Here is a 21998-nt window from a genome sequence, read left to right on the forward strand (position 1 = left end):
TTTCTTAAATGTCACACATGGCTTGCCATGTAAATAAACGATAATTTCAGTCAAGTGTGCCAGCCAGGAAAGTTTGCCAGGATTACTATGTCAATGAACGTATGACAAAAGTTTGCAAATAAAATTATATTCTTGTCAGTAGACATAGTGCAACAAAAGTAAATAAAGAGAAGCACAAGGAAACAATTTGTGAAAACCAAAAAAAAAAAAAAAAAAAGAGAAAAACTAAATGAATCCGGTGTAATATGATTGAAATAAAAATTTTTTTTTTTTTCTATTTTCTACTCTGTTTTCAAATACGATGCGAAAAAAAAATTCCTAAAAATTTTTAGTTATTTTATCGTCAGTTTGTTCACTTTCGCAGGCAGTTATGCTTTACGAATGCCAAAAACAGACACACATAGTCCGGACATGTAACGTTGCCAGTCATTTTTGTTGAAATTTTTTAGCCAAACTAATAAAAAAACCAAATCTACTCTTCTTTGCTTGGTTTTTTTGTTTTTGCGGAACATATTGTTGTTGCAGGGGGAGCTTTTGTTGCCTTTATCCTGTTATTGACTTTATCGTTCACCTTAGTATTCATACTAATATGTCTGCATGGACTGGATGCTTTCATGGTTATCAAGACAAGCTGGTCTACTCTAACACTTCTATGAAAAATGTTATACCTTTCTGCGTTGTTCCTTTCAGATGAATTTATTTCTTGCAATTTTTGAAAATTTCATCTTCGATGATATCCAATGATATCCCGAAATACTGTGCATCGAAGAAAACATTACAAAGACTGCATTTGTTCATGAATTGTCATGATTTATGTTTGTTTCACCTAAGTGCATCTGTTCTTTCTGCACGTAAAACTCAAACTTCATGCACGTTATCAATATCGACGCATAGTTTATAGAAAATTTGTAGATTTCATGTAGCTTAATATGTAGCAATTTGTGTGTTTGAAATATGAAGGAAGGAAAGAACGAAAAAAATCAACATCTGCAATCAATATCTATCGATCTTTTACTAAAGCACTGTACAAAGCCCGTAAGCAATAATAAATATCCCTTATGTGGTCGAAATGTGCATGAATGTCGGATAGAGCTCTACGGGTGGTTTCTTAATGGCTGTAGTCACCGCAAACTAACAGTCAGGTATTGATAATATTAAGGATTGCCTTCATCTTCCTCAGATGGGAGAATCTCCCACCGATTCAGTCTCTCACATCTGGTGGATTAACAAAGTTATGTACGATTGTTCTACTTAATAGAGGGAGGCGGTCATCGCTTACATTTTAGTCGCCCGACTGCATATAATTGATTCTCTAAACGGTTTTCAACGTTAAGCAGTTACAGATAGATGCACCAGGCGGACGGAGCTGTGTTGCTACAACGAGTCGATGGAAAGCCATCAAAAAATCAACTCGAAATATCGCCATGATCGAGTATATATATCTTTTATAGGATTATTCGTGCGTGTCCCTAAGCGTAACGATTCGAACAATGACATTAATATACCCCCAATGTATGAATTGAAAAAACGAATTTCGTTTCGTTTTAATTTTTGCTAATTTTTATCAAAATATGACGCCAGGAAAATGATTTCCCACTGCTTACGTATTTAGTGCATACAAAAAAGGTAAAGGTGTAAAAGTGTGGCTTTACATACACATAACAAAAAAAAAAAATATATATATATATATATATATATATGTGTGTGTTTCGATTCTCTAAAGTGTGTGAAATATTGCCATCTAAACAAACACAAACCATGCACCAAAACAAAGAATTTTAGAGAACAACAGAAAAACACTTAAACAAATTTTTATATGTGAAATTGTTTTAAATAAATTTATGTATTTTCTAAATAAAATATAAATTATTTTTTGTTTGTTTTAAAAATTCAAATTTGTTTGAAATCCAATGGAAACTCTTTAAGCTTAGTGTAAATAACCCCAAAGAAATTCTCTGGCCAACCTTTTCAATGGTGATGGCTGTGCTGGTGTTGGTCTTGTTGCTGTTGTTGAATTAAGCTGCGATAACGAGCTGGAATGGTTACTTATTGTTTTTTGGTTTTAACGTTTGTAAGATTTTTGATGTTTTTGTTTTTGTGTTTATCACAAAAAACCAATCAATCACGTATTTGTTATAAATAAAATAGAAAACAAACAACATTAAAAAAAAAAAAGAAGAATTAATTGAAAACTTTAAACACAGGTGAAATTTAATTTAAAAATTCATTTTTTGTTTTCTTCTTTAGTAACAGATCAAAACACGGTTAGTAAGATTGTATGAAAAGTTGAAAAACCAAAAACAAAAATAAAAAAAATAAAAATACAAAACAAAAAAAACCGAAAAAGCCGAAAAAAAGAAAAGGAAAAAATTAAAAACATATATGAAATTCATTAGAGCAGAGGTGGAGAAAAAGCTTTCAGAGAACAACAGATGAGATGCGTCAAAATGAAGGCGATTTTAAAAATTTTAGCCAAACTCTCTTCTTTTTTTTGGTGGGAAACGAATTTTAAAATATATTAGAAAAAAAAAAAAAAAAAAAAATATGGAAAAATTGAGGAGAAAGCGCACTACAAGCTACACGGCACTACATATCATAAGATAAGAAAGACATAGGAAGGAGTATAAAAAAACCGACAGCAAGAGACAGTAAAGGGCGATTATTTTACGGGATTTTTTTATAATCTTTTAGGAATTGATAAGGCAACGAAAACTGTCTAACTTACTTGGCATTCTTGGGACGTTTAGCATCGATGGGGAAGTCATCGTCGAAATCCAAATTAAAATCCTCACCCAGATCCCTTGGAACCAGCGGTGTTCTTTGATGTGCTGGACTCGTATGATAACCATCCGCATGCAGCTATTATTTGTTTTTGTTTTATATGGTTAATCACAACCACATTTACGAAACAGAATAATATAATAAATATTTCAATGGTTCAGTCGTTCAATTAAACATTCACGCGTTCGTTTATGAAATGGGTTTTTTTTTTTTTTTTTTTTTTTTTTTTTTGTTTTATGCGATCGTTTACAAATTGTAATGAGTTTGTGTATACATGTGGGTGTTCGTGCGATGAAATTGATGGTTTATGGGATTAGAAGAAAGATAAACAAAAAAGAAAAATATATATATATATATACAAAAAAAAATACAAAAAATAACCAAAAAAGAAAATAGAATTAAAAGAATGTTTAGCAATTAATTTTATTGAAAAATCTTTAAGGGCTTATTTTATACCCAACACCTCACAAAAGATCGTACACTATATACGTTTGTTCTTTCATTTCACCACATCACGACCGGACGCCGTGCAAAATTTATACAATTTCACAGTCAGCTTTAAATTCCATCGCACCAAGTCCCTGATTAGCTATTTTCTTTTTAATCGTTCTGTTCATTCGATGGCTCCATATCTTTTTTGTCTTCACCTGATTATTCAACTTTCCATTCTCAATATGTACCCGTGGCTGGTCGTATCTTCTCCCAATCGGTCTGCATGAATATTTATTACTTTTCTTTATCTATATCTTCTATCTGTTGATCTTTTTCGTTTTAACGAGTTCGTCATCTCTTCGTTTCGCTCGTATCTTTCTGTTGTCTTATGTCATATTTTATTAGTTTTACTCGCATTTCCATCTCTCTCTCTCTGTTGATGTATCTGTTAAGCCGTTGTTAGACTATCTTAGACCGCGATCTTTTGTATACACATCTTTCTAAATCTGTATTCTAACACATTTATTTCTTACCACCAATCGCTTTATTGCACCCTACACAACATTCAAAAAGATTTGAGATAGATTCACCATTTATTATACTGATCGATTCAAAATTATTTTCTGAATATATTTAAGCCTGTCTGTCCATATGTCCGTCTATCTCTCTGGTACCTATCCATTTCCATTGCAAAATTTTGTACATTGACCTAAGGCTAAATTTTATTGAAGATTTATATGAGGAACTATTGAGAATATTCAGTATTTCGAGATAAAGGTCATTCAGTCATAGTATTTTGGAATTCTAAATTAACATGAAAAATTGGGGTCGGATGGAGAAATTTTTTGACTCCTAACGACTTAATTTTCAAAATTCCTGGTTCGTAATAGTAACTTAAGAAAAGAATCATCCTCATCGTAGTTGGACCATGTAGGTCTATTTTGTGCTTCGTATCTCATACTAGAGTTCTAATGACAAATATGCACTTTTATATGGCAAATAATGTATAATTTTTGTTATTTAATAATGAAAATTGTTTTGTAAGAGCACGTGAGGATATCCAATTTGGATCAAGTAGGCCTATTTATTGGGCATCATCGCACACAGGGATTCTCATGAAATATTCAACCCTTTACGTCTAAAAGGTCTAATTTTTAATAATATATAATGAATATTGGTCCAAAGGAATTTGAATCATATAGGTCCATTTCTTAGACCTTGACTTATATAAAGGCACTCGTGAAGGGGAAGTCCTTCTATGGCGACATAGTCTAATAAAAGGGCTTTCTTGAAAAGTATGCTGTCATGGTGTATTATCACAAAATATTAATGAATGGTGTAGGGTGTCTTTCTGGTCGACCGTGCTCATTAGTAATATTCCTACTGTTGTTTACTAGCCACACTTGAAAATTGTTTCACAATATTAAGTCTCTTGTAAGTAACCCCATAATGTAGCAAATATTATTCATGGACAATCCGTAACGCGAGTTAAAAAGTTCATTGTATCCGGTCACGTTTGTCGCCTTTTAACTTAAAGTTGCTCGCAAATTCGACTACCTTTTGTCTGACACAGAGCAACGCTACGTTGTGTTCGGCGTGACGAAATATACGCAGCGCCGAAAAATGTACTAAGACGTTTAAGTCGCTCCACGCAGAACCGACATAGACTGGTAACGTTGCATATTGTTCAGACGATATATATATTCGAATTATATTGGAGGTAGTCAAGCGTATACGTTGCTCCGTCTTAGTACAAACGACTGAGTTGCGGCTGCGGTCCTGCATCGTGCTTCAAATAATTTGTTCTGTGCCTTTCAATAACCGCGTACGAATCGCCATAAGAAAGAGTTGTGTCTTTCAAAATTACTCAACTGACACGACCACATAATACGTTATAAAAATGAATGAAGCAAATTTGAGCATTGCATTCGGGAAATATTCAAACTTATGCATGGGTGCTGGGTATCGCACATTCGCCTTGAAGCGAATTTGTCTGTTTTCTTTTAAAAGATAGGAAAGAAAAAACACCCCTCAACAGATCACAAAATGTGCTTTCAAAGCCGCATTATATGTGAATATAAAAATATACTTATTTACATATAAACTTTGTTTATACAGAAGTAAACAAAAATTGAAATTGAAAACGTGCACTACGGTAGTCTATTTTCAAAAATTTTTGATTTTGTTTTTACAAATATTGAAATATTTCATAATACAGTTTCCTACATGTTTTTCAAATATTTGAAATAAGCCTACTACAGCTTGAACAAGCTAAGCAAACACGATTAGCAATTTTTTTTTTTTTTTTTGAATGAGCAAACGTTCAAAAAGAATTCATTTCTCAAAATGTGTGATGGTCAAGAATTGCGAAAGTAGATGGGGAAAAAGGTAGTAAACCAGTCTTTTTGATTTTCTGCATATGTACAGACCATTGCACCGAATAGGTATAGCCGTAGAGGCCGACGAAATACATTCCAGTCATAATCGATAATATCGCTGTAAGATTTGGTCTTCAAAACCATGTTAGGCTTTAAGTTAAGCAACTTCTCTTAGCAGCATATCGATTAATGCCTACGGCGCGTAGAGTGCAACGTGCAGCCAATTCATTTCCCCTATAATATTGCTCAGGAATTTTGCGATATCGCAATGCTCAGTGCTATCCTCACATTTAGAGCCGTTTGACATATGTATATATATATATATATATATATATATGTATATAGAAAGAAATTTTCAAACATTTTCAAATTTTCACGCTAAAGTCTCTATGTGGAGGGAGGGAGTTATTTACACTTAAGAAGTACATTGTCTACTAAAATGAAACACAAAGTCAAAGTCTTCGGCGAACTCAAGAATAGTTAAGTAACTCTATCAGTCATTAATAAGAAAAACATGCATATATATATATATATATATATATGTATATATAATATATAACAATTTATAGGTAAGATATGTATATGGGGAATGTTTCGTGTGCTGAGGAGCTTAAAATTTCCAATTTCTATTTATTTCTTTGAAACCAATTTTGAGATGTTTATGAGTATAAATTTTAATTTTAATACCAATGCATGTCAGTGACGTTTGTGAAGTGTGTTGAGAGAGTGTTGCGTATTAAAGTTGTATAATATTTAAGAAAAATATATTTATTTTTTATTTATTTATTTTTATTTTTTATTATTATTTATTTTTATTTTTTTTTTTAAATTTATTTATTTATATTTATTTTTTTTTTTATTTTTTATGATAAATTATGTAAACACAAAGTACAGGGCCAACATAACACTCGTGCAAGGATATTAAACATTAAAGTAAGATTCAAAACTCAGAACTTGAAACGATAACTATTGAGTATTGCATTTAATAATAGATTGATTGAAATCCTTGTACGTAGCATTTAATTGTTTAGCCCCTACCTTGACTATTGTGCCGACCTGTTGAGATTCAGCTGATTGTCGATTATCTAAAAGATTTGCACGCTCCATATGTTCTAGTGGTAATGATTCACGTGGTTGATCGTTTAATAAACGTTCTCGCATTTCATGTATGTAAGGACAACGCTGCATTCCTTGCGTTTATTTTTATTTTATTTATTTTTTTTTTAATTTTTTGTTTTTTGTATTATGATTATTATTATTGTAATTATTATTATTGTAATTATGAGAAAAAAATTCCCTTTGTTAATTTTTAACTATTATTTTCTTATTGATTTTCCTTACGTATTGTATTTGTGTATATAAATGGAAAATATTTTATAAAAGTTTCTGTTGTTGAAAATCAGTCAGTTAGTTTGTTTTCATTTTGTTTGTTTTGTAAATAAATTCCTGGGATTTCTTTATTTAGGATCTTCAAGCTGAAAAAGAAAAGAAGAGAAAATAAATAATAAAAAAAAGGTTAGTGTTTAGCAAAATCTTGAAGCGATAAATATATATACACATTAATCGTTTAACAGTATTGTTAACCTTCAATAAGTTTGAATAGTAACTTAACCCTATTATCCAATAATTGCTAAAAAAATTCTAGTTTATGTGCTTTGTGTGCAATTCAAAGGGATCATAGAACTTGACCTGACGTGAATTTGGATATCATTTCGTGTGCCTTTTCGCACGTAAGCACATGCAAACATACACCTCTATTCTATATTGAAAGGAGAGTATGTATGTTTTTAAAGTTAACCTTAAGAAAATATAATTGAATATTAAGCTCAATAGTAAATGATGTTTGATTGTATCGAAATTTTCAAAACTGCTTAATATCTTTAAAGCTAATGCCAATACATGATAAACCTATATGATGCAATTGATTCTTTTATTATTTACAATTATCTGTATTATTGGTAGGAGAATAGTTTATAACGCAAAGCTCTTAGGTTATCGGCAATACATAGCATATGTATGTTCTAATGTTCGTTCCATACCTCCTAAATCAGTCATGCAACTTTTTCGTATGGATTTTCAATTTTCAAGTGGAAGTATCGGCATAGCAATGCTTTACCCGCAGCCAACTTGTATTCCTCGCGGCCTATACATTCATAACAGACCTGGGCAAATGTTGGACCTCCAGTTTTGCTAACAAATAATAAGGAAGTCTGTCAGCAGACGAATTCTGATACTACCAGTTGGTTATCGATGAAAAGCTACCTTTGTTTTGAATAGTGCACTAACAATAAATTCCACTATACATTCGTTGATTAGGTGTGACTTGGCTTTCGTACTTTTTGTATTATAACCGCGCCGCTACATTAATGGATGTGTTAATGTTCATTTAGAAGGACTTTTACAAAAACAACAAAGAATGTATTTATGTAGCTTCGTCAAGGCGACCATTGAGTTGTAACCAAAAATGGATTTCGTATGAAAAGATGTTCTTGGTTCCATCTTTCGCAGATAGACACAAATATACTCACATAATGTGAAGAACTTATCACTTAGCATATATCACTCATCAAACTAAAACAAAATCAAAAACCATGAAAGTTTTCATTATTATCGTCGGACAAGGCAAACTTTTTAATTGAAATACCGAACAAAACACTAAACGATTTTAAAGTCGTATTTATTTGCTGACTACTGACTGAGCTGAACTTTAGACGCAATCGCAGATATTAATGAAAAGCCTTAAAACAAACTAATTAGTTAGTGTTCATCAGTGTGGAACACCAACGTCATTCGCTTTTTTTATTTTTTATTTATTTTTTTTTTTGATTTTCTATATATTAGCAAGATTTAAGTTTATTTTTTATGAACTTTTCTCTCTCCCCCTTTACCACGTTCTTAATGCATTCATGTGCTATATATGCGACTTACAAGTCAAGGTGATGTGAAAGTGGAAAACGGAAGACATTTTCCCAAGTTGTAGACTTCAAATTTATCCTATGGATAATAATCAACATTTTTTTCTGAAAAAAATTAGACTTAAGACGGTGGTGATATTATAGACAACACGATCGGTTAAAAGCAGCGGCTCAAGTTCAAGGTAAACAAGTTTACAATATTTTTAGGCTTAAAGTATCGACTAAGCGAACAATATAGTCCCGGTAACGAAACAATTAATCGCGCTACCTTCCTGTGATTCCGAATCCGCGAAGACTGACTTGATTGTCGCGAGTCTTATCGTGAAATAAACAGAATCGAACAGCGTTTCTTAACAATCTCTTGTAATTTATAAAAAAATTTCACTTCCTTAGCACACCAAGCAAAACTTGCGCGCTTTGCGAGTACGTTTTGTATGCGAACTGAATTTTGATGGAAATCTGAGCGAGATGTGTGTTTGAATTCTCATTAGCGAGGTTTTTTTTTTTTTGCCTTTCAACGACATGCATGCATTATAATTTTCAAAGGTTCAATCTACTCTTTCTTTCTACGTTTGAGCAAACATAATAAATGATTTCTTATTGTGCGAACATTTACCTTCACATAAACAAAACTGACAAGCAAAGAAAAATGTTATTCGGCGCTCACCGAATCCTCTCTATCCACCACCAAATCTTTTCTTAAAAAGAAATTTAAAAAAACAGTAAAAAAAAAAGAAAGGAAAATTTCGATACTCCCTAGTAAATGATACGCCCGATTGATTTATTCAAATTTTAGTGCAACAGATACTGTGTGTGTGTGTGTGGAATCAATTAGAGAACACACGTAAATATTTTCGAGTTGTCCTAACTATTATTGTTTATTAGTAATGAACAAGATTTGTGCATTTTATCTTCATGTTATATGTTGTATGTGTGTGTCCTTTGACCAATCTAAATCATTTTCAACATTAGTTTATCTGATCTTATTGGAATTTTGAAGCCGATCTCAATGATGTTTTGTGATCAACAAAATGTTTACCACCAACATTACATAGACGCCTAGATAGACATGCCTAGGATTTAAAAATGAAGCTAACATATGTGAAGTTTCCTCCTGGGTGTTGCAAACGTTTCAACAAAATGAATACAATCTCATCGTTCGATGCTGGATATTAAAAGAACGGTTCCTGCTGATTAAGATAAATGGAAAAAGCAAACAAAAGGTAGTGTAATCGAAATAGCTCCAAGATATAGAGAGAAAAAATGTAATAATACAGTGCCAGCCAAATGCTTACCAAATACAAAACTAAAAACATTTGCCAGATATCGTACACAATTTTACTAAAGTTACACTTAATTTGTTCTATGAGTTTGAAGAGACGTTAAGGGATTTACATAAATATGCTTATTGAACTAAACTTTCAGGCAAATCTAATACGTCATCATAATCATCATCATTACCATCATTATCATCATCATCATCATCATCATCATGCAATGGGAATAGATAGGGTATACTCTGATTTCTTACATCTATTTTTATGCAGCGTCGTAGTTATTGCGCATCAGGAGGACCGCCTATTATATGCCCGATTGGACCAAGTAAACGGAGATTACTTTCCCGTTCCTGATTTCTCTCCCCGTGCAATTCTCTGCTTCATAATTATGATTTTAAAGTTCTACCTACCAAGGAAAACAAATTTGATTTCAAAATTTTCTCCTTTGTTTATTCTTACGCTAAATTTTGATTATTATACAATAACTATATAAATCGTGATATAAACTTAATTCTAAAGCATATGTCCTTCCGCAAAGATAAAACTTAATGAATATGAACTGAATCAGAGCATTTTCACTACATCACATAATCTCTCTGGTATGAACGCTTAGTTTTAGGAAAATGCTGAAATGCAATAAATTTTCACTTTTCAAAAACGTCTGGTCATAAATTGCTAGATATATACCATATAGCTTGCATCAAATGCCCTACATTTTACAATATAATATATATGCCCATAGAACCATTGCTACGGGGCAAAAACTTTTATATGGCAAACCATTTTTTTTTTTTTTTTTACAACTCCGTTCTATTATCTTAGGTCGAGTCATAAGTAACTTCCCATGCAGCTAGGTAGGTATTGCTATCGTCTTTACCCATTACAAGTCACGGAAACAAATGAGTCTTTACTTTCACTATATAGATGAGGAGTCAGTTGATCTTCTATCAATTGTTTTATGTGGTACATGTTACGTTCAACTGTTTTTCTTAACCTCTGAAATGAAGAGTCAATAAGTGTACCATATTCGACATGGGAAGTTAAACAAGACAATAGCGCTAAGGCGACAGCGGCGAAGAACTGATAACTGATCTCCTTTCTTGAGATACGACCTTAAAACGTGGGACGTCCTTCTGACTTTAACGGCAATATGAAAGCAAAATTCACGCCAATCAACAAGAGGTATCGCAAAAAGGTTGAATACCCCACAATCATCTGTTAAATCGTTCAATGGAAACAATAAATTGATGTCCGATAAAAAGACAAAAATTACTTATGACTCGATCTAATAATATTTTTCCTTGTGTTTTTCCCTTTTTGTTGTCTATAGTGCTCCAGTTCAAGAATGTTTTAAGACGCGCTCTGCAAAAATCTGACTCCAAAAATAGTGCATATTAATTATATAATATTTTGCAATGTTTTTTAACAAACATGAACACTTCCTTGTCCATATAAGTGGCAATGATTTTCTTCAAGAAACCAGATTACCTTATCTATCAGCAATGGTCAATTTGTGACCTCTCCACCTGAAAGTGTTATATCTACGCTTTACGTAATAGCATAAAAGCTACAGCGTACTGCTAGTGTTAAGACTATTTTTCAGAGTTGTGAATCAGATGAGTTCTCTCTGTGCAAAAAAGAAAAGGCGAACGCAAGTAGTGTTCTGGTTTTTATAAGGAATTCATTGCTGGTCACGGTATTGTTGTATGCCAAGAAGTGTTTGCTCAATCATAACCGATGATGGACAATGATTGCGTTACGATAATCCAAATCAAATAACAAGTAACCATAATGTAAACAATGCGACAAGAAATTTGAATGGCGATGGTGTCTCCATTCGCATGCCTATAGCGAAGAAAATCTATCCATTTATGCGTAACCTCAAAAGACCGGATATCATGCCATCACGAAACAGGGAAAATAGTGTAGCTATGGACAACACCTTTTATAAAATGTCTTTAACGATTTTCTTGAAATGAGTATACATTTTCCGTGCAACCAGCGAACCAATTGAACATGTGACACATCTGTTGTTTTTCCGTAAATAACGAGCGACATATTATAGTAATTATAGTATATGGAAGATGCTTGCCTCAATACATCCCAAGATGAATGAAGTTTACATAAAGTTATAGAAAACTTTTAAAGTATACGTAATATTTTACCCGATATTACTTCGCGGCTTTCATATGAGTCCAAGACCCATCCCCTCCAGAGAAGAAAAAATCTTAGCACTAAAAAAAAATTTAATATAAATCATTTAAATAATTTGAAAATTTCTGATCTAAAGTGAATGTAAATTTTTATCAATCGCATAATTGCGATGCGGTACTGTGACGTTTGCTTGTTAACTTTTTTATATACTGAAGCGTCGTCTTTGCTATGCATGTTCACGGCACTCATAAGAAACGTTATTTCAATAAAGTCATGCGAAACAAATTTGAATAAAAAGTTTTCTAATCGTTTTATATTAAAAACTTTGCACTATTATGCGCTACAAATCAAATAACGGCATTCACTCAGTATAACATATTTTTTTTTTTTTTTTTTTTTTTTGAACAATAACGAAACTGAAATTTATGTTTTTGTGTACGAAGAGAGAATTGTATAAAATTGAAAATCTTCAAAAAACTTATCAATCTTTAAGCCGATAAATAGCTCGAATATCATGTACAAGTAAACATTATGTCTGTCATATTGAAGAATTTTACACTTCATAGAGATAATACGGCTGCATCGTCGCGCAATGAACGTATTTATAATTTCTTTGTCCATTACCGAACAATAACGGCGTGACAGCTACAGCGACTCTCTTGTAACACTGGCTAATTTATTATATCATATCCATCTATTCGTCCATATTAGAGTTAAAATTGTCACAAAAATTTCAACGGTTATGTTTGTGTATATTCTTTAGGTGCATAAATATTTTGGTGGACGTGTCGACAACAGTTTCAAGGAAAGAGCAAACTAAAAAAATTTGAAACGAATCAATTTTCCCTTTAGGTTGCCTCACTATTACACTATCTAAGATTCATTTCAAATCGCGTGAGATTCTTATCCTCATCAACGAAAGTTAAGGGGTGCATTCATGTCGTCAAAAATATATGAATTTCGGTCCAGCGTGCATGCATCCATGCTGAATTGATTTTCTCACGTCCGCCTATTTATATATATATATATATATATATATATACGTCTGTTGTGAAGATTCTTCTGGCCGCGAAAATACAACTAGTCGCTTCATTTACCGCAGAAAGCCAAATCAGTTGAAGAAGACGCCTAACAGTAGCACGCAAACCTAAGAACGCTTCTACATTTCAAAGGCAGAAGAGATCATACTTTGGTTTTGATCATCATTCACAAGCTACAGCAGATATATCTATAAAAATTTGAACATATGTTCTAGGGCTGATGGTGTTGTATTTGCACAACGCGCAGAAGCAAGCTTCAAAAACCATACAAAGTATAAACACTCTTGGCCAATGTCAAATTCGAAATGCACCTAAGCACGCCTCGCTGTTTCTCTATTTATATGTCGGTCTGCCCAACTGCCCAACTGCCCAACTGGCTGCGGTAAGCATTATTACGTTTCCTAATATCGAGGCATCGCCTACAAATTTGCAAAAAAAATTTAAAATAATTTCAATCGGTCACAGGACACGGCTGCCATACCTAGTTTTTGCCTTCCGTATTTTTTTGGCTCATAAACATATATAAATTTTTACGTTTATTCTGAAGAAAATATGTATATATAAAAAACCAGCCACGCCCACTCAATATTATAGACTATGAAAATGTGCTGTGTTTTTCATTGTTTTTAATCTTTTTTAAGATAACGATGATGGGCTTAAAAGATTCGGTCATAGCCGAATGTAATTTTCTTACTTGTTGTAATCGCTTCCTTTATTCTTAGGTCTCCCATATTGCAGTTATTATAAAATGAATATATTCCCCCAGATGATGCTTTAAGTGGAACATAACAATTCTTATACATATTGTTAAATGGATTTTCTTTTCATCTCTCTATTACTTTGTTTGCAACTAGAATATATGACGATTTTTTTTTTTTTTTTTTTGCTTTTCATAATTAACGTTTGCTTAATATCAAAGATAATGAAAAAAAGAAAGCAAAAAATAAATAAAGGAAAAAACTATTGCTTATGAAAAACATTTATACATATTTAATATTTCCAAGTAGACAGGAAATGCTTGTTTCTTCAAAAACAAAAAAAAATTATAACTTTTTTTTTTTTTTTTTTTTTTTTGTTAATATTATATATAATAAAATCATATGTGTAAAAGTATGGTGAAACTAAACACATAAGTGAAGTGATTGTTCGCAAAAATCAAGTAAAGATTTTTAAATTGAATCAAGTGTGGTAACGATGGGGTACATGGGCTGACGGGACGTGTAAAAAGCGTCTTTTGCCAGCAGTTATTTTTTATTGTTAACTTTTTAAAGCTTAAAATGTTTAAATCGTTTCTGTAAATCGCTTAGATTAGTGCATGTATTACCAGATGAATGAATGAAAATTTTGTATCAATTCTTTGACACTCCGCATAATAAGAATAATGTGGAAAGCCAAACGCATTTCGAACCCGAGATAATCGTAGTTCCAGATTCATCTATTATCATCGATTAAACTTCGTTGAAGATGTGCAAAAAGATTGAAATTTATCCACACAAACGTAATTGATTGTATCGAGAAAACAAAAACACTTTCTATGGCACTAAGCATCTCTTAATTGTATTATTATTACTATTACGAATGCTGCGCGAAAAAGTGAAAATATTTATCTTTTAGTTTAGCCAAAATGCATTGGTAGTCACAACATGAAAAGATGGTTTAGTCACTAACAATCTGGAAATTAGAATTTTCCATGAGATCTAGACAATTGATGGCCATGCAGAGGAAAAGTGTTTGGTGATTTAGTCAAAAATCAAATATTCTACTCCGATTGCCTTTGACATCGTGTCGAATCGAAAACAATCAATCGTCACACTCACCTTGTGCCATTCGCACATTTGCGCGCGCGATTCTCTATTAAAATATCATAACCTCGAGTCACTTTTGTAACGGCGTACTGCAAGCGATTAAAAGCGAATAATCTACGACAACGTGGGTAAAAAGGACTTTAATTAGGATCACTTTGCGATAGCAACTTATTCTGTGCGTACGGTGAAGTTAATGTAGTATCGTGTAACACGCGCACTTCTCCTACTCTTCTCTACTTTTCGAAACATTTTATCTACCGCATTCGAAGAGAAGATGAGAGGCAAGAATGTGGCGCGTCATTCTAACAGGGCCAGAGAATATGGCCGACAAGTTAGCATCGTACAGCCCGAAATCTATCGCACATTTTCGATTTCTATGAAATTCATCTCAAACCGTTTTACGGCAATTTCATTGTCTTTTTTTTTTTGTTTTTGTTTTTTGAAACTGATCACGGACTTTGATGCGAACTTAGTGATTTATCATTTATTAAGTCACGCAGTAAATGGAATTCGCAAGTAAATGTTTCTTTGTAACACGGACCGTTACATGCATTGTTACTAGTATGTGAGAGAAGTAATTGAATATTACGTATATATAATAGATCCCGTTCTCCTAACGGAACCTATGAACATTTTACATTTAGCCAAAGTTCTATTAGAAACTCATGCACCAAATTTATTAATTCTAATGAAAATTTCATATTATCACTTAATGGATATTTTTGAGCATCAATGGATGCTGTCGGATATGTTCCCCTAAAACTGTTTTACAGAGAAATATATTTTCACACATAGAAAGATATTCCCATATTAAATTTCAATATAAACATTTCCCATAATTATCAGTGCAAATAAATAATTGAGAGAGAAAGGAAGAAAGAGAGAGAGAGAGAGTGGAAGAGAGAACATTAAAAAGAATTAGGCAAGAGAGTAAGACTCACTCAATCATTTACCACATCACTTAACAAGTCTCCGTTCTGACACATAAATGGCATAGCTGTTGATAGATCCACAGCACCTACTTTGAAAGAACATTTTTCGAATTATCGTGACATTCCGACGACTTTGATTGATTGATGAGCATCGAGCATCGATAATACGAAACGTTATGGTCGCTTTTATTTGATAATTGTTCCACAAAACATAAGAGAAGTGCACAAAATTGTTTTGGAAGAGCGGAATCCGAAATTACGTAAGATGCCTGATACCTTAAAGATATCAGGCGGCAGTGTAGTTATTATTTTTCATAAGCATATTTCCCTGAGAAAGCTTTACGTGTAAAGTGAATGATGCATGTGCTCACAGTTGACAACGTGTGAATGACACATGAGCGAGGTTTGACGGTATTTGGTTAGTTGAGCGGACAGCAATCGGAACAAAATCGTCCAAAGCGATGCAAAAAAGTGGCAATGATAAGTTTTGTTTCAATTCTCCATTAGATTTGTCGAATTCTTCATCCGACTTCTGCAATTTAGAGTGTGACAAAAGCACGATCAGTAAAACACTATTAACATGGCTGTCTTTATTCATAAAGTAAAAACCTGGAAGCACTTACAAACTCGAAGTTTCTGAAGTTATACATACACCTTTTCAACAATTTCTATGTATAAATGGTTTAATTGTATATACTATGTATGTATGTGCGAGCACAATTATATTCATTATATTAAAGGAAATTTTAATAGAAATTTTCACTTTAATTCTCAACCCAATTTAAAGGGAAAAAAACCAAAGTAAAGCTTATTCGAATTCTCCATTATGGTGTAGCGAATAGACGGACAGATTGACATAAGCAAAGTGTTTTCAAATATTATTGCAATCAGGTATATTCTCAGTTTAAGCACTTTCTAATTATCTATTATTACTTGCAAACTCAAGCGTAATGACACACTCAACAAAACTTCCTTTCCCGTAAAGTATGTGGTTTACTTTGCATGACATAGCATAGGATGCAACGTCAATGAGATTGACAACGAGTAGGACTATGAACATATGCACGAATAGGTTCTACGTTATATTCGTATCAAGTTATAATAGCGTAAACGAAAACAAAAAGGAGTGAGCCAGCACACACACACACACAATGAGACACAATAACGTGTTAATCGAGTCAATGATAGATGGCTGTCAGCTCTTCATTAATAGACATAGCACATAGAAAATAAATTTCAAGGACATACTACAGCATCAAGGGTTATAATGATTAGATATAAAAATGTATGATTCCTTCTTTTCCCCGATTTTTTTCAATCTTCTTTCTTTCTTTTCTTACTTTAAAAGAGATTTTCATAACACAATTGGGAACAAGTTCACTGTGCATGCACTTAAGCTCATACATATATCGATATGTTTGCGTTTGAAACAGGAAAACGCAAATGTACAGTTAATACGTATGCGTTTATGCACAAGTAGAACATCCTTGAATTTCTCGAAGTTAAAAATATAATTCCTATTAAAATCGGCCTTAACAAGTGGGACAAATAATACAATAATAATAAATAAAAAAAAAAAAAAATAAAAATTAAATGAAATTGTTAGGAGTATGAAAAATGAAACGAACTTGTAATAATGTGCAGCTATATGCAGGCATATGGAATGAGTTCATTTAATATTTTGTGTGCGAAATTGCATAAAAATGAATAGTATTTTCAAAATTATGAATTACTTATGCAATAAACGACAATTTCTCTTCTTCTAGTTCGGCGTTTGTGTGCATGAATATTTACTCACATTATAAAATTTATTTTCAGGCTCATCTCATGTCTGTCTATTCTATGTGCCCGAAACTAAACATAAAAAGTTTGGATTGAATTTAATTGAATTTTTTTTTTTTTTTAACTTTTCATCTTAAATTTATATTCTCATGACTTATTATTATTTTTATCAGATATTTTGATTTTTCCAATTATTTTCGATATTCCAAGTCCACTAAATGATTTCTCTTAAGTCTTCGATTTGCGTTGGCAACTAGTCTAGGAGCCTGATAAGCTACGTATAAGAAACAACTTACAATGATTGCCGAATTTCTCTAAGCAATTTTCACCGAATCGCTTAACTGAGGTGCGTTGACGAGTCACCGCAAAGGTATAGTTTGTCGAATCAAATTGAATTGCAATATTCGAATACCGAAGACCAGAACGAGCATTAAAACTTTGTAAATATAAAGTCGTGTAAGGAATTTGCAAACAGATCTCCTAAAAATTGCAAATAAAACCTACCTAACCTAATTTAACCTAAATTCCATGATACGAACTCAGTTTCAAAGAGAGTTGAATAGAAACTTTGCGTTACACAATTTCTTGATTCCTGTTAGGGAAAACAAAAAAAAAAAAAAAAAAAAAAAACAGCCCGACTCTGCTTTCTTCTTTTATAATCAATGCGATCAAGTTATAAAATCAAGCATGCGGGATAAGAATGAAGCAAGAAATGAAATTGTGCAAGGATTTTGAAGTAAAAATGGGATTAAGGAGCAAAGTTAGGCAAGACTTGGCCCGCGTTCTGGGCGTGTTATTGCAAATTTTTCCTCATTTCTTCAACATGTCGTAAATAGCGGTTCCGAAGTAAAGTATTTTGTGTAACCTTATATTTTGAATCGCTATTATATTGCGATAACATTTTATTATCTACTACTAGCCCTTGATGCTCTTTTGTGAATTCTACTCTGTGCTTTCTTTTATTGTTGTTTTTTTTTCGTTTGTCCTTCAAGTGAGCAAAGTTCGTAATATTTCATGTCATCAAAGTCTGTTCGACCTCCAATTGCATAAATAAAAGCTTCACTAGAAGTGCAGGTTTAAGAACTTTCCGTCTATACGGTGTTTGTTCATTATTTCCATCATTCATTTGTTGTTTTTAGTACAGACATTTCTGTTCCTAATTTACACTTTCCTGCTATTTTAACAGTGCGCAACAATTTGAAGCTGATAAGAATGCGATTCCAGGGTGAAGGAAGAAAACAGCTTAACATCGTCTGCGTACATTAAGATATGAGTGGATTTAATCATCGAGGAGAGATTGCTAATGTATAGAATGCATAAAAGGGGCACTAGGTGATTGCCTTGAGGAACGCTAGACGTTGCGGGAAATTCATCCGTGTTGATGGACTTAAACAGAATCCTGAATGATCCGTTGTAAAGGTGAAGAGCTTGTATTTTAAAGGGAAGCCAGAGGTGTGGAATTTGAAAATCAATAAATTATTGTTAACACACACACACACACACACACACAAATGTGTTATGATTTCGTTTCTTTTTTCTTATTTCCTTCACATTGTTCTATGCATTCACATTTACGAAACCCTTATTTGCTATCTCTTCTGAAATCTAAATGCACGAGTGAATGAATAAGTTTATTTATATAATAAATTGTACAAAAAAAAAAAAAAAAAAAAAAAAAATTTTTTCAAATATATTTTGTAACCTCATTTCTTCGTCCATTTGTTTTTTTTTTTCTTCTCGTTTCTTCTTCTTCTTTTAACGGAATTTGAACAAAAATTCCATAATTCACGATATTTTTCGGCAAACGTACTCATTCACGCTTACTAAGTATTTTTTTTTTTTTCTTTTTTTTTTCTTTTTCTGAACAAATTGAAAGCGTGATGGATTTATTTATTAAAAGAGAATATTTTTCTTTTTACATTTGTTTCTCATACATTTGAAATGTGCGTAAAAATATAGTAAATTACTTTTACAAATGCGAAGATGTACGCTTGAATTGGAGAAGAGAAAAAAACCAAAAAGAAAAATAAATAAATAAATGCACTAATAACTTAGCATGTAAAATATTCGAGACTGTTTACACATATCTTTATAATGCGATCATTTAATAACTGTACCGTAAGATTATGCTAAGCTCATAATAATAATTTTTGTAAAAGAAAAAAGAACAACAACAACAATAATAATAATAATAATAATAATAGTAATAATATTTGTAAAATATTTACACGAATCATTCGAAAATGCATACAAATATATATATCTGATGGATTACATTGTTTATTTATTGCGTGAAATAAATTTTATGAATTTCTGATATTTTTCAGAATTTTTGCAATTATTTTCATAGCTCTAACATCTATTAAATAACTCTCATATTTTATTGCATTGCATTTCATAATTCATTTCATTCAACGTTTCCTCACCTTTTTCACAATTCTAACAAGTGAACAAGTGATCAATTTACAAGCACTAAGCTTTAGCATTTAACGTAAGGTAATTCATTCAATCATCGCTAAATATATATTCCTCTATGAATTTCAATATAAGTTAACTTGAACGGTTTAAACGGCTATTTATAGGTAATATTAAGTTCAAAAAGAAAGAGAGCCAAAGCAATTTCAAGTGAGAAAAGTACAAAATGTAATGAATCGTAGTTGAAAGTTTTCTTGTCATTGGCGAAACATTGAGAAAGATCTTATGTACTGATCCATATTTTATGCTTATGGTCTTAGTGATTGTTTCTCTTTATTATTCCCCTCATTTAAAGATGAAGAAGTAAATGGCTCTATGGGGTGTTTGAAGCTTGATTCTGCGCGTTGAAGGGAAATTCAATTATGATACACTATAATTTTGGGTAGGCGTGATCAATTTGTTTCCATTTTTGTCTAGGTACGACAGCATCGCCCTTAGGATAACCATTCAAATTTTTATACATTTATCTGCTATAGTGTATGAGTTTTGAGTAATGAGTTAGCAAAAAACCAATTTTTTATTTCATTTGAAAACTAGAGATGTTCTCAGCTTACGTAGTGCTGTGGGCGTATGCTTCGAACGAGTTGGCCTATTTTCAACAAAAACGTGCTTGCAAGAACTTTCAGTGTTGCGATTAGAAACATGTTTACAACAAACGTTACGCAGACAGACAGACGGACATGCTAAAATCGATTAAGAATTTGATCTTGATCAAGAATATATAGACTTTGTGAGGTCTCTGATGCTTCCTTCTCGGCGTTGCAAACGTTTTGATATAATGAATATACCCCTCATCCTTCGATGATGAGCATTCGAACAATGTGAATAAGACTAGATATAAGAAGAAGATTGTGTCAAAAGACAGAGTGTGGCAATCAACCAAGCCTTTTAGAAGCGATTAATCACGACCGACGACTAGTGAGCCAAATACGACAATATACGACGAAATCCAAATTGATGATGCATTAGATATTGATTTACGTTCAATGGAAGAATGGCCTATCCGGCGTAACTGTTTAAAAGGGTACACGTCATGCGCCATTACGATAATGTGAGACCACATATATTGTTAGTAATTACTCGGTAAAAATTGAGAAGACTTGGTTGAGAAAATGTGATAGATTCACTCTACAGCCTTGAACTTTCCTAGCCCATTTGACCAGGGGCAGAACTCTCCTAATATTGTGAAGCTGGCTTGATGCTGAGATGCCCAGAGATTTCAGATGTGATAACGTAATGCTTCCATCAGGGAAATTAAAAAAAGGTTATCAATGAAAAGCTTACATTTTTCTTTGGTTTAATGAAATTCTTTTAAAGTGAAGCACACATGTGTCGGAGTTTTGGTAAAATGACGCCACGACATTTTTCTTTGACCTCTTATTAACTGATAAAATATATTTGTACAACAAATATATAAGACATCACAAGCCACCCCATGTCACACTAAAACAAGTGTAACTTGCGAACTAATGGTCAGAAAATCATGAAATTTTTGTCACATTTCGTTTAGACGGCTAATCAATATATCAATATATCTAAACATCATATGGATTGATCAATAATCATCTTACATCTGTACGTCAACCTATGAACTAATTGAATGATGTGTTATAAGCAGCCCCAGTTAATCTATGCGCTGTCAAGCCATGATATTATGATTGTTGCACTTATTTACCTCTGCGGCTGTAGTTCCTGCAAATCACATTCATTTCAAACTTGATTCACGAAATTCAATCGAGACTACGTACAGTCGAAAAGTTTTTCCCTTCGAAATATATATTTTCTATATTTTGGGAAAACAAACATATAGACGCATATATATAGCCAAGCATATTCTACATAGGCCATTTAAAAATCTAATTTAATCATCTTATGGTAGACTTAACCACTTTTATTGTCTTCATGTACTGATTAAGGTCTTGAATGCGAGCGAAAATGAGAGAAATCAAACTCGAGAAAATTCCGCTTTTTTTATAACATTTCAGATTTGGAACAATCTTTTAATATATATAGTGTTACCTATGGGA

General features: G+C 32.4%; 1 protein-coding gene across 9 annotated transcripts in view; it reads right to left on the bottom strand.

The window, feature by feature from the left end:
• Positions 1-21998, bottom strand: part of LOC119644683 (proton channel OtopLc) — a 76790-nt gene that overhangs the window by 37628 nt on the left and 17164 nt on the right. For 4 of the 9 annotated variants that reach the window (XM_038044371.1, XM_038044369.1, XM_038044365.1 and 1 more), the window contains exons 1-2: positions 6630-6850; positions 2726-2859 (exon numbers count right to left, since the gene is read on the bottom strand). In XM_038044371.1, the coding sequence (XP_037900299.1) occupies positions 2726-2859; positions 6630-6779 (284 nt within the window). In that variant the 5' untranslated portion in view covers positions 6780-6850. Of the gene's footprint in view, positions 1-1964; positions 2046-2725; positions 2860-6629; positions 6851-6932; positions 7067-21998 lie in introns of those variants that run through there. The other 5 variants (XM_038044372.1, XM_038044375.1, XM_038044366.1 and 2 more) reach the window with 3 other exon arrangements.

The sequence above is a fragment of the Glossina fuscipes genome, unplaced genomic scaffold (genome assembly GCF_014805625.2).
Source record: "Glossina fuscipes isolate IAEA_lab_2018 unplaced genomic scaffold, Yale_Gfus_2 0, whole genome shotgun sequence".
Classification (NCBI taxonomy): Eukaryota; Metazoa; Arthropoda; class Insecta; order Diptera; family Glossinidae; genus Glossina; species Glossina fuscipes.